Below are 12,461 nucleotides of genomic sequence, written 5' to 3'. Positions count from 1 at the left end.
GGTCTTTGGCCGGAGCAATATACCCAGTCCCTCTTCCGGCAACGGCACCCGGCGAATGACCGAGGTTGCAAAAACGACTTCGGGCCGTGGTCGCTCGCGGGGAAAAAGAGAGAAAAGAAATCACAGCTTCGCGGCCGCCCCGGTGCGCGCGTTATACCTCTCCAGCTTCTCCACCCGGAACCCATGCCTCGGCGCGTGAACCCTCACGGAGGTACCCTTGGGCCCGGTGACCTCGAAGACGACCTCATCCCCGTCGAGGCCGACGAGCTTCCCCGTGTCCTTGTGCGAGGCGCCCGTGTCGGCGGGCCAGACGATCACCTCGTCGCCCGCCTCGAGATCCTGCGCGATCACCAGCAAGTCTTTGGCGTCGACTCCTCCCGTAGTTGATTCGTTATACGACGACGAGACGACGATCTCCGCCGCCTCGTCGCCCGACACCGTCGCCACCTTCCCAGCTGCCTTTCTAGCGTCCGAGGTCGTCTTCTGGAAGCGCTCGATCCAGGCAAATACTTTGGGAAACTGCTCTTTGGAAACGTGCTCCGCGGGCAGCGCGCCAGGGAGAGAAGCTAACCAATGCGGCAGCCACACGGCCTCGATATCCGCCAGCGAAGGGCTCTCCGTGCCGGAAACCCAGTCCCGCCCGTCGGCGAGCAGCGTCGTCTCGAGGAGCGCCACGGTGCGGCGGATCTCGTTGACGGCGTTGGGCCGTCCGCGCTCTATCGTCTCGGCGGAGAGCTTGCCGCCGACAAAGTCCTCGCGGTCCTTGAACCAGGTGCGTTTGGGGTCCTTGAGCATGGGTAGGTTCGTGGGCAGGACGTTGATTGCGTTGGAGAAGACGGAGTCGATGATGAGGGCTTCGAAGAGGCGCTCCACGGCTGCGTGTTCGGGGGTGGTGGCGCCGAGGCGGGGCCGCGAAGGGTAGAGTTGCTCGAGCTTGCGGAGCATGAGGCGCGTGTCGAGGTAGACGTCGCGGCCGATGGCGAGGATGGGGATGCGGCGGTAGTTGAGGCCTAGTTTTGATACGTCTGGGCGGGGGAGGACTGGTGGTTGCATCTGGAGCGGTTTGTTAGTTTTTTTGTAGGTGAATAGGACCACGGAAAACGAATCGTGGTGAAGGTGAAGGTGTGAGAATTGTCGACTTACACACTGGACATAGGGGATGCCTCTGAGAGCTAGGTACCACACGATCCGCTTCGCGTAGGGCGAGGCGGAGTAGTGGTACAGCACAATCTTCTTGTCCTCGTCGGATGGAGCCATTTTGTTCGGTTTGGGGTGTTACGCCTAAAGCGATCGAGAATGAGACGAAGTGAGATGAGGTGCGAATGCGATGAGAGATGAGCGAGCTTCTGTTGATTATTGGTGAAAAGCACTAAACTGAGATGAGATGAGACGAGATGAAATTGGGCAGTGGATGAAGTGTTGAGGACTCAAACGGTCGATGACGATGAAAGAGAATGGCGGGAAATCTGCGAAACGACCGGGAGATATGTTCGAGATGCCGAGGCACAAACGTGACGGGGGCACCTAGCGGTTCCCAAGCTAACGTGGAGTATGCGGGGTTAAAGGGGGATAAGAGAAGCCAATGGGAGTGCTTTGTGGGGTTGCTCACCGAGGTGAGTCAGCCAATTGGGTGTTATACTTTTAACCTCTCTTTTCTTCAGGACTTGATAATTCGCGGTGTTTTCTTATTGAGAATCTCGAGTGGAAATTTCAAGACAATGATATTTATTTCGGTTCCATGTTGTAGAAGAATCTTTGTTATGAAGTTGAGGTGGCATTTTGAGGGCTGAGGGAAGGTGCCATGAGCGAGGTGCTTCGCGAGGCATTGTAGATTGCAACATACGTCTTCCTCCCTGGTTTCGTGATTGTTTTACTCTCATTTTATAATGCTTTGAGGTTCGCGCAACATAACGTATATATAGAGGCGCAAACTGTCATATGGCTTGCTAGGAGTTCAGCTGTCATATAGCAGGACAATCTACAGCATATATTACTGTTGGTTCCAGCCCGCAAGCAAATAGGCTAACCTCCAAGAACGACCTTAGGTATCCTAGACAATCTACAACGTACTCCAGAAAGTATCAGGCCTACTGTCCTGCACAGCTAAGTCCAGAGCTGAAAATTAACAGTGAGATTCCATAATCTACCTTCTCCGCTGGGCCCGGATCCAATACTCAGACTGTGCGTGGATACCGCAGTTGAAAGTCTTCCAAGGATCCAACGGATCGCAGATGGTGAGCTCAAGTCGTCGAAGCAGCTGAGAGAACACCCTTGTCAGCATTTGTCTCGAAAATCAGGCCTTCCGCTCCCCTTCCAACGTGCTGGGATGGCGCAGGAGAGTAGAGCAGGAGAAAGAGAATTCGCCACAAGCAACACGTACCTCGAAGAACACTTTATTCAACTCCATCAACGCGACCGGTCTCCCAAGACACTGATACCGCCCATGACTGAAAATCAACTCAATCGTAGCCTCCATCTCGCGCAGTTTTTCCTCTGCTGCGCCTGCCGTCCCGTCTTCTTCCTTTGCATCTTCACCCTGGCCGACAAGCCACCTCTCCGGCCTAAACTCGTCCGCGTCCTCGCCAAAGACGTCTGGCCGGCGGAACATGGCCCACGAAGACCACCCGACGCGCGTGCCGCCGGGGATGAAGACGCCGTTCCACGTGTCGCCCTCTGGCGGCGCCTGCTTTGCCATCAGACCCGCCACGGGCGGGAAGATGCGCAGCCCTTCTTTGATGACGGCTTGGAGGTAGGGTAAGTTGCGGGCTTCGGCGTCGGATATGATGGGGCGGCGAGCAGTGGTGTTGTGTTTAGAGAGGATCTCTGCGAGGAGTTTATTGTGGACGCGGGGGTTCGTGATGATATAGAGGAGCGTGGCGCGGATTGCTGTTGCTGTTGTGTCGGAACCGGCGATACTTTTGTAAGAGATGCGTCAGCCTTTTTTTTTTTTTTGCCCATCCTTCTCCCCTAATCATATACCCTGACTGGAAAGAGAAAAGGTGGGTAGACAACTTACATCTGGAGCAGGATCTCGGATTCAGCTTCCTCTTGCGTGAGGCCATGGGCGACGAAGGAACCCAGCATATCCCTCTCGACTTTCGCATCAGGACCAAATCGCTCGGCGGAGAACCTTTTGGCTATTCTATATGCGGGAATGTCAGCGGGAATTATGCAATGCTCAATATCAAATCAGGATAAGAAACATCAGATCTGTCTCACCCCATCACCTTACCAAAACCCAGCGGATCCTTCTCCGTAGGCAACATCGACCTAAGAAAAGGATACCGGAACAATCTAATAACCCAGGGTACAACAGTCATGCCCATAAACACGGGCAAATTCTCCTCCGTCGTCTTGATGTACTCGTACATATCCGAATCAGACGCCACGAACCCAAACGGCTCCCCAAACGCGAGATCCGAAATGACGTCCAGCGTGAAGAACTGCGCCTTTCTCCCAAAATCGAATGGTTCCCTCCCGTCGACGTAGCGTTCAATGAGTCTGATCAGCCGGACGAGGTTGTCGTCAATCTTTTGCTCAAAGGCCTGGACCTCGCGGCCAGAGTACTAAGGAGAGCCATCTTCGTCAATTACTGATTCGATGGGGGGGGGGGGGGGGTTTCCCCTGACATAACTCACGCCCGCGGCCATCTTTGATCGAAGCTTGGTGTGTTCATCCTCGTCTCTGCACGAGAGGACGTTGTCCCTCGACGGTTTGAAGCGCATGCCGTCGTACCAGTCTGAGCGCCGGTACCCGCTCCGCACGCCGAGCATGCGCCTCATGAGGCCAGGGTCGTCGTTGAGGAGGTCATTGGGGCCGATGCGCGCAAGGGATCCTTTAAAAGTTGAGCTTCTATCGGCCTCAAGTTCATGTGCGCCTGCGGTCTGGAAAACCTTCAAGTAGACCATTATCTGTCTCGAAAGCGAATCCCCCCCCACATTGTACGACTCGGCGAGCACTCGAGCACCATATTGGTAAAACAGAGACAAAGTCACTCACCATATTTCTTTGTCACGTTGTAGAACTCGAGATGACCCCGAGATCCCGTCACGGTCTTGAGGAGCCACGACTTGGATACAGCTGCCAGAGGAGGACCTTTAAAGTGCCGCAGTCGCCGGTACTGTCTCGCCGTCTCGTAGACTCGGAACAGCACAAAGATAACAAACAAGGTAGCCAGAAGAGTCCAGGTAGGATGCCGATCCCATTGATTGTAGAACGAACCAATGAACAGAGGGCTCCTGGCTATATCTGGACCCATTCTGAAGGGTGAATGGGATGATTATACGTCAAAGTATGTTTTGCTGATGATGACGCACATAAGAATTGTAGAATGTAAAGTATGAAGAAGACGGGAAAAATCATGTTTCTCCAAAGGCTACAAGACAAGAATCACTTGTCAAAGGGGAAAGGAGAGCGGGGAGCGGAAATGATGGAGCAACGGATGGCAGCGTTCGTTGGTCCTGTTGGTTCTCACATTAAACCACTTGGCAAATCTCCCTCTCTCCACTGGGGCGGCGGGATATGATATCCCTCGCCCTATGACTGGACCAGTCTGTTGGAAAGTTTGCTTGCACCCATGCTCGAGAAAACTTGTAATTATTGGAAAATGGCTTGAGAAAAGCAATGTGTGCTGTCGTCTTGATGCGGGGCGGAGAGCCGACCTGAAAATGGCATCGAGGTTCAGCCTGCATTTCCAGAGTATGTGCAGATGATGCCATACGGTCATCTGCGAGAATTAATTGGCCTACAAATCGGATCTTGTATGCACCTCATCCTCAGGTCTGACAGGCTCGGCAGTTGGTGGTACCTCATCTTACCATATCTGGCATTTACGCCTGAATAGAAGGGTTCTCGGAAACCGATCTATTTATCGGTTTGAATTGACCATAGGGATTTGAGAGAATTTTGGGATATACATGTATACATACGTTGGGGAGTGTATCTGCTACGGCAGTCGATCAGGACTGGCGGCCGCGATAAGTTCAACATTTTGAAGCTTTGTCTGAACGGGTTTGTCTTTAAAGACTGACCTATATTCGTTCACTGAAACTCGTCCTATCAGTCACCGGGAGCTCTTTGAATTGCAAACGCTAATCTCAATCCCATACCACTTGGTCGAAGACGTTTGTCAAGAAGGGAGGCAGAAACCAGACCTGGCCATATACATCACGCATTCTTCCACTTGAGATCCACGAGTCAAATTTCAGTCCATTTCACAGTGGTAAACTTCCTACTCAACCCGACCTTGTGTAGGTATCAGACATAGATCACGACTTCTTGATGGATGTGCAGCCTTAGAAGAGGTTCCTGCCCGGCCGCTAGAAGAATAGCTTGCAGACGGAGCGGCCCCACACGGCGCCCCGAGCTAAACGAGCGGCGTGTACTTCAAGACGGCAATTTTCGGACTTTGCAGTGGTCAAGTCTCAGAACCATCTAACGACAATCCAAGCATTATCCCACAGAGAGGGAGAGGGCTCAGATCCAAAGCAACGCGGTCTGTCTGCATGCTAGCCTCCCGTCCAAGAGTGGCCCGGCCGGGAGCATCCCAGTAACTCCGGGGTAGCAGCCGCGATGCCAGCCCATCTCACTTCCATCCCAACTCTGACCGCAGCCGGGTGTTGCGTCTCATTCTTCCCCCTTTCCCCGAAACCTTGCGCGGGCATACTGGCAATAAAACAGCGAATCGGAATATCGCACTGGGGTTCCCCGTCACTTTTCAGGAAAAAAATCGTCCAAAGTCATTTCGGTAGATCGTGCTTCAACCGCGAGCATACATGGTGTGTTACTTTGACGGCGTTCAAGCCCCATGAACTGCGTCCGTCTACGGGTAGCACGGGTTGTTTTTGTTGGCGACAACATTTGAGCCCTTCTCACCATGCATACGCGGTCGGGTCTCGGTCTTGAGGGGCTGGGTAAAGATTGTTTCTGGGCAAGGAACACCACGAGCGGCAGAGTGGTGTTTTCAGTCCACAACAAATGCAAGGGCGGTTCTCAACAAACCGACCTCTTACTACAACCTCAAAAAATGTCCAGCTTGCTCATCTAGACATGAAAACAGCGCAAGCTTACTACAATCCAATGGCTTGTAACCCAGATTCCATCGGTGGTGGTCACAGCGCTGAAGAAACGTCAAACTGGGAGCAGTATGGCGATACTTTTGTCTTGTAACGCCGCAGAACGGCGAGACATGCCGAGGAGATATCTCGTTTGCGACATGGAATTCTGTAACGGCGGAATGCTGCCGTACATAATTCTTAAGACCTTACAGTGAGACCACCACTGGGCTATAGCTTCGCGTCAATCTGAGATGAATACGAACACACAAGAGATTACTAGCTCTGACAACAACAAGTGAGGTAGAACTCAGCTCACGGACTTTTTACATGCTAGAGGTGGTCTGGCCTTGGCGAAGGCTTTCTGACGCAAAATTGGCGGTAAGATGAAGAGCTGAGATTATATGGCCCAGGTGAGACATTGCTGCAAGGTGGGGTCGAATGAGGATTCGGGGCGCGGCGCCGTATGCTTTGTGGAAACGCGGGGAACGGGAGTCTAAAGTGCGGGCGTTAGGTACCCGTAGCGGACAGCTGAAGTATTGATATTTGGTGACGAGCAAACACAAACCAAAAGTAACGGAGGCGCCAATCATATGGTGATGTATCTGTGTACGCCGCTTTTGGAAGCAGGTCTCGTGTCCGAGGTCAAGGTAGCCTGGCAGCGTCGGATGGGCACTGAGCCGCGACCACAGCAGGCAACTGTGCGCCAGTCAGCTACTCGAGACCGAAGCGTAGCTGCACACCGCAACTCGGTATGACAACAAGGAATTCCTAGTGGACAGGTAAGCTGCATTTGGGGACGGCAAGATGCAACAGGAGTGTGGTGAGCATTTCGTACTCTGGACGTCAATCCCCCATCCGAGCGTATAGTAGCGGAAGCTTGGGCCGAGGCCGACAGGCTAAAACAGACCATTCGCCTCGAAGCGCGTAGACACCCGGTAACACAAACACGCTGGACGAGTAGAGACGGTCGTGGTCAACACCCTTGCTGCGCCGGCTTGTGTTCCCCGAGGATGGGGGCGGCAGGACGATAGGCCAGCCATGACAACTGGCATGGGAAGTGAAATGAGGTATTGATGGATGGCGGCCTGTGTTCAAGGGTAAGCGGCGCCATGACGCTAATGGCCTTGAATTTTCCCGTCCAGATCAGGGGAACGACGATGGGTGTGCATGTTTTGGGGCACAATAGAAACGCCGTCAAGGCGTGAGAAATCCTGTTGACAGCTGGAGCCTAGAGGCAACGTGGCAGAAAGAGGTGAGGTTGGACCAGAACCTTTTGGGGCCGTGAGTCAGGAGTTAGGACGCAAGCCGTATGTAGAGGCGAAGGAGGGTAGGTATTTACGTCGTTTGCGGAAACTTGGGAAGCTTGATACGAGCGGCCTGGTTGATTGCACGACATGGGCTTGCTGACAATCCGCAGCATTGTTGATGAGGCTGCAGGAGACGTGTAAGTGGTAGGACGCCACACCCTACCCTATCCTGATTGCCAAGATGCCTTCTCTAGTCTCGGTGTCTGCGTGCCACGATGTATTCGTACTCCATTCTTAGGAGTAGCTACGCTCCGTTGGCCTCCAAGCCCCTGTCTCGCAAGACCGAGAGTCCAAAACGAGTGTCGGATTGGGGGTCACCCAAGAGTGCCGTCGCAGGACGGGAAGGTGAAGTGTCAAGGTGTGTAGGTTTTAGCATGTCGTTTCCAGGCCTAGTCCACCGTCTACCTCGTGGCCGAGATGTGTTTGGGGGAACGAGGTGGTGTGAAGCTGCTGTGTGTTATGTGTTGTCTGCTATGTGGTGTGTACAATAGTAGGGGGAACCTGGAAGTTCCCTGCCCGTGGCTCCGTCCCCAGAGTTTGGGGAATGCAGGAAGTTGGGGGTTCCCTTACTTTGGCGGTCTTCTCCGCAAAATGCAAGAGAGACCCCACATTCCCCTTACGTACCTGATTAGTGGAGTCTAGTTACCTGCCTTGGTCCACTTCAGGCAAGGAGGTTGTGGGAGGGAAGTTCCAGATTCGATTGAAGAGAAAAATTCAATAAAAATGAGAAAATGCTCTGTGCCTCTCTATCCCATCCCCATGGAACATTCTCACGTCTAAGAGAACGGACGAGAAAAGCCCGCGTAAGAAGGTATGGCGATCCGGCGCGTGAGCCGAATGTCAGATAGAGAGCAGCTACCTATGTTGTACGTAGGTACTCCCCCATGAGCTCAAAAAGACACATGGCCTTGCTATCCCCGTCTCCCCGTCGGCAAGCATTACCTTGCCTCTGGGAATAATGGCCGACTCTGTGACATTTGGAGGATTTTTGTCAATTGTCCCCATTCCCTCTGCAATCAAATAGAGGCTTTTGAAACTAGTCCAAGTTGTTCTATCACTTCCAAATTCGGTTTGGAGGTGAGTTCCCAAGGCTCGTCACCGAGATAAGGTCTATCCCTCGGTCCCATCTTTTGACGATCTCAAGTGAAAATGGGTTAGAAGGATGCCGCCTTACCAATTTGACTGGAATTCAGCAACGCAAGATGCAAGCTACAGCTCCGTAACCGTCTAGATCGTGCGAAAGGCAAGCGGAGCCACGGAGGTACTAGGATACCTCACTCCACAAGTCCACATTAATACAGCACTCACTATCAGCACCTCGTCCTCATTGATTGCTAGGTTGAACTTGCCGTACGATTTCCGTCCAATACGTTGGGGAAAAAAGAAGGTACAACTTCCGACTTCCGGCGGATGGGACGACCTTGAACAGAATTGGAGACTGGACGGAGCCCCATCCCTCCTTGCGCCTTATTCTCATCCATTCGATCCGTTTGGCCCGCAAGTTCCCCCAAAGCGCAAGGTCCTAGGCTGCTGTGGGATTATTCTCGTACTGCGTACCCGCCTGCCGCATAAGCAAGAAAATCCGGGGCCAGAAAAGACGATGAATAGTTACCAGCGGATAGAGAGAAAGAAAAGTCGCCGACGGCATGCGACAGCTGGGATGACCCAGACGCGAATGGCGGTAAAACCCGTGGGAGCTCTTGAACAGTACATACAAAACAAGAAAGGAACAGCCCTGTTCTGCTCGATCCCAGCTTGCCCTGGCTTCCGGCGGCATTCTTTCTCTGTTTCCCCGAACTGATCACCTCTTTATCTGAGGAATTGCACCGACTCCATTATCACACAGGCGGTACCTATTCGCAGTTTTTGTATCCCCCGTTGCGGCATGCTCTATGCCTAGAAAACGAAGACGACGGGAAGGATGGGCAGGGAGGAAGACTGCGAAAGAAAGCCCTGCCTCGGCAGAATACATGCTCAAACCCCTTTGATTTCTATTGTCCACCTCGTGTCGCCAGGTACCTTATCTGTAGTTGCCCCCATTTTAGTGGTACTCACTTATTGCGTACTCTTACACCCAACACCCGAACGGTCAGGGTCAGCCCATCCGGCCCCATCGCCGAGCTCACGCAAAGGGGCAAGCAGCCCTGATCCTGGTAGAGGAACATCCACATGGAACATTCCTCCCCTTCCAGACTTCCAAGCTTCCAGCACTCCCCCGTGAAAGCCGGGGATTGTCTTTTGGAGGACCTCCATGGATGATGAGAGCCGGTTTGGGGCTAGCCAGCACAACAAACAGAGGACAGCACGACAGAAGATTGGACCGTACGACATGTTGCTTTTTGACCGACGAGCCTGATGTCCAGAGGCAGCCAGAGGCAGAACACTGTCAGTATGCGTACCTTGCTGTTTCAATAGGGATGCAAAGTATCAACTACCTTACGTGCCTTTTCATAAAGCGCGAGTACGTCAAGAGTCTGCGCGAGCTCCCACAAATGAATGCCCATGGTAATCATAAATAAACTACAGCCAGTCCACTGAGACATGATACTGCCCATTCGTCATGACACAAGCACGACAAGCCCGCCTCAGCCCAAGCCCAGGTGCTTCATCGTCTTATACTTTGCCTCATTAGATTGCGACATTGCAAATCGCAAGCCTCGCATGCCAGCTCTCCGCGATCTTCGTTGTGTACCTATCCGTACCTCTCATGCCCCTCTGCCTTTATCATTCTGTCTCAATTCCACGTCCGTCTAACATCGGGTAAGGACTCTCTACTCTACCCTGACAGTCTGCCTTCTGTTTCCGCCAGTCTTTGGAGCCCGTGAGCTGTCAAAGAGCAAACTCTGGTCCATCCCAACTTCCTCGCCATTTTTCTGAACCCTCATCGTCCTCTTTCCACCTCTCACTCCTCTCCCTCTCACTCTCACTCTCACCACACCCCCCTCCCTTCTTCGTCTTGCTCATCTCCCCTTCATCACTGGAACCCCTGACTTTCTTCCCCACGCTTCCGTTGAACTCTCCCGGCAACTGCAACCTTACCCGCGCCTCTTGTCGATTTGCTCTGCCCATAGCCCACCCTTTCGACCGTTCGGTTGGGTCCTTTTTGCTCCCAGGCATTCCACCCACCCTGGTCTTGTTTGCGCACCGACTTGACCAGCCCGGGGGTGGTCGGTCTACTTACGACACGAGGAAAGGAATTGTGAAATCTCTGTTACGGATCGCGCACAAACGCCCGGTCGCACCCTCTCTCGTTGTCTCTCTGCTCTCTGCCTTTTTTCTTCTCTCTCTGTGTGTGCGTGTCTGTCAGCCGATTCTCATTTGGGGCTCTCGGCTTTAAATATTCTGGCATCTGCACTTTCCTTACGCCTCTTGCCCTCCATCTCGTCCACCTACCTTACATACGCCTCCCCCCATCTCAAGGAATATCACTCCACTCTACTGTGTCTCGGCACCAGTTCCAGCCTCGACAACGCCTCTCAACGAGCAACCATATCCACAGCTGTCTTTATAATCCCCGATTCTTCCCCAGATTCTTCCGTACAGATACAGATCCATCACCATCGGTACGTGGAGCCTGTCGACAACGCAGCAACATCCAGACTCTTTGTCTAACACCTGCGTGATAGGACTTCACCTGTTCATCCCCTCCGGCACACACAATTAAAATGCCTGCCAGCCAGATCCAGATCGCCTCGCCTCTACCTATTTCTCCTCAACGGAGGAATCTGCGCCTGATGACGGACCAGGATCTCTACACAAGTTTGAACGCGACTCTCGCCTCGACCACCCACCGCCCGGTGACACCTGTACATATGATTCAAGAGAACGACTACAGCGTGCCGGCGCCTCCTCCACCAAGCCCGGTATCATTCGCTACAGACCACTGGCAGTCATCGATCCGCCGATGAGATGTTCTTGTTCAGAGCTACGAACGAATTCTTTTTGCCCACTGTTCGACACAAGGGCTACTCTTTGCTTGTACAATCAGCATACGGACAAATCATGGGAGTACGGGGCGAAATGCGCGGAGCAAACTATTTTTTTCTCGAACGGCTCGCGAAATGAGGTTTAAACAAAAAGCAGGACTGGCACATATCATGGGTTTCTTCTTCTTCTTCTTCTTCTCGGTCTGCATACGGGGTTATTGGCAGCAAGCAGCCACCCAAAAAACGTTGATGGTTGGAGACGACGATGGGCGTACCACCTTACACATTATTCGGAATGCACACTCGTTTTCGGTGTGCAACTAGGAAATTGGCCTTTCTAGCTATGAATTAACATTGATAACACATTTTCTTTTCGTAACCGCCTTTGCCTATAGCTGCTGCGTTTAAAACACCCGGGGATTGTGACTCGTTCTGCGAATGGTTTGCCGGTTGACAGGGGGGCAAAAGGGCCGTCCCATGTTTGCATTGGAACAGCTCGAACAGCCTAATCCACCCGGGTTGTTGACAGATGTGAGGCAAGCAGGGACAAGCAAGGAATCTCAAAACAGCAGTGACAATGCTTTTCCCAAATTTGGATTGCGAGTTTGGAAGTCGGGCAGAATATTCGTCCATACTGACTCCCTTCTGCACTTGTTCAACTCTTTTTTTTCCGTCCCTTCCATTTTCTCCGGGGGAACCTCGACGGGAAGAGCTTCCGTTGCCCGGACGGTTGGGTCCCACGGAAAAATAGAAGGTGGAGGATGGTGCCGAGGTTTCGCCTGCTGAGAAAGCACGGGCCACTAACATCAGCGCCAGCGCGCCCCACCACTTAACGCGACTTCTCGCCTGCATCGTGTGCTCCTTTCGAAAAACGCGTCTGTCGCGGTCGGTGGTCCGCGACCCCCTTAGCCCGGCGCGTTGCTGCCATCCGTTGCTCCATCATTTCCGCTCCCCACTCTCCTTCCAATGTACAAAACCTCTTCATACTCTTCATGACTTCTTGATACTTTCAACTTGTACCTTCTACACGAACCGAGACTTTTTAATTGCGCTTGCCAGTCCTCTCGACTTCTACTTCTCAACTTCACAGCTTCCGCTTGTAATCTGCATCGCTCTCGACCGCCTACGTTTTCCTCCCCTCATCACCTAGACGACCAGCACTTGCACATCTC

The 12,461-nt window shown here is 52.8% G+C and overlaps 8 protein-coding genes across 8 annotated transcripts; 6 read left to right on the top strand and 2 right to left on the bottom strand.

The window, feature by feature from the left end:
- Window positions 1-120: 120 nt before the first annotated feature.
- CLUP02_10654 (glutathione S-transferase) lies at window positions 121-1,257 on the bottom strand (the record flags this gene model as incomplete). The annotated part of the gene is made up of 2 exons (XM_049289628.1): window positions 121-1,053; window positions 1,144-1,257. 2 exons carry the CDS (start codon window positions 1,255-1,257, stop codon window positions 121-123), a joined length of 1,047 nt encoding a protein of 348 aa, XP_049146773.1.
- An 886-nt stretch (window positions 1,258-2,143) lies between these two features.
- On the bottom strand, window positions 2,144-4,258 carry CLUP02_10653 (uncharacterized protein; the record flags this gene model as incomplete). The annotated part of the gene is made up of 6 exons (XM_049289627.1): window positions 2,144-2,257; window positions 2,381-2,915; window positions 3,017-3,142; window positions 3,220-3,566; window positions 3,639-3,835; window positions 4,000-4,258. 6 exons carry the CDS (start codon window positions 4,256-4,258, stop codon window positions 2,144-2,146), a joined length of 1,578 nt encoding a protein of 525 aa, XP_049146772.1.
- Window positions 4,259-4,339: 81 nt separating this feature from the next.
- On the top strand, window positions 4,340-6,168 carry CLUP02_10652 (uncharacterized protein; the record flags this gene model as incomplete). Its single annotated transcript, XM_049289626.1, has 9 exons — window positions 4,340-4,449; window positions 4,586-4,698; window positions 4,780-4,873; window positions 4,963-5,014; window positions 5,122-5,247; window positions 5,323-5,494; window positions 5,525-5,815; window positions 5,865-5,912; window positions 5,984-6,168. The coding sequence occupies 9 exons, from the start codon at window positions 4,340-4,342 to the stop codon at window positions 6,166-6,168; spliced, it is 1,191 nt and encodes a 396-aa protein (XP_049146771.1).
- A 478-nt stretch (window positions 6,169-6,646) lies between these two features.
- On the top strand, window positions 6,647-7,341 carry CLUP02_10651 (uncharacterized protein; the record flags this gene model as incomplete). The annotated part of the gene is made up of 2 exons (XM_049289625.1): window positions 6,647-6,805; window positions 7,243-7,341. The coding sequence occupies 2 exons, from the start codon at window positions 6,647-6,649 to the stop codon at window positions 7,339-7,341; spliced, it is 258 nt and encodes an 85-aa protein (XP_049146770.1).
- Window positions 7,342-7,450: 109 nt separating this feature from the next.
- CLUP02_10650 (uncharacterized protein) lies at window positions 7,451-7,854 on the top strand (the record flags this gene model as incomplete). The annotated part of the gene is made up of 2 exons (XM_049289624.1): window positions 7,451-7,500; window positions 7,602-7,854. 2 exons carry the CDS (start codon window positions 7,451-7,453, stop codon window positions 7,852-7,854), a joined length of 303 nt encoding a protein of 100 aa, XP_049146769.1.
- Window positions 7,855-9,904: 2,050 nt separating this feature from the next.
- Window positions 9,905-10,117, top strand: CLUP02_10649 (uncharacterized protein; the record flags this gene model as incomplete). Its single annotated transcript, XM_049289623.1, has 1 exon — window positions 9,905-10,117. One exon carries the CDS (start codon window positions 9,905-9,907, stop codon window positions 10,115-10,117), a length of 213 nt encoding a protein of 70 aa, XP_049146768.1.
- Window positions 10,118-11,028: 911 nt separating this feature from the next.
- On the top strand, window positions 11,029-11,271 carry CLUP02_10648 (uncharacterized protein; the record flags this gene model as incomplete). The annotated part of the gene is made up of 1 exon (XM_049289622.1): window positions 11,029-11,271. The coding sequence occupies one exon, from the start codon at window positions 11,029-11,031 to the stop codon at window positions 11,269-11,271; it is 243 nt and encodes an 80-aa protein (XP_049146767.1).
- Window positions 11,272-11,460: 189 nt separating this feature from the next.
- CLUP02_10647 (uncharacterized protein) lies at window positions 11,461-12,439 on the top strand (the record flags this gene model as incomplete). The annotated part of the gene is made up of 3 exons (XM_049289621.1): window positions 11,461-11,601; window positions 11,785-12,053; window positions 12,106-12,439. 3 exons carry the CDS (start codon window positions 11,461-11,463, stop codon window positions 12,437-12,439), a joined length of 744 nt encoding a protein of 247 aa, XP_049146766.1.
- Window positions 12,440-12,461: the final 22 nt, after the last annotated feature.

This window comes from Colletotrichum lupini, chromosome 5, assembly GCF_023278565.1.
Source record: "Colletotrichum lupini chromosome 5, complete sequence".
In the NCBI taxonomy this organism is placed as follows: Eukaryota; Fungi; Ascomycota; class Sordariomycetes; order Glomerellales; family Glomerellaceae; genus Colletotrichum; species Colletotrichum lupini.
The sequence above is the reverse complement of the archived record's forward strand: the minus strand, read 5'-3'. Positions and strand labels throughout refer to the sequence as shown.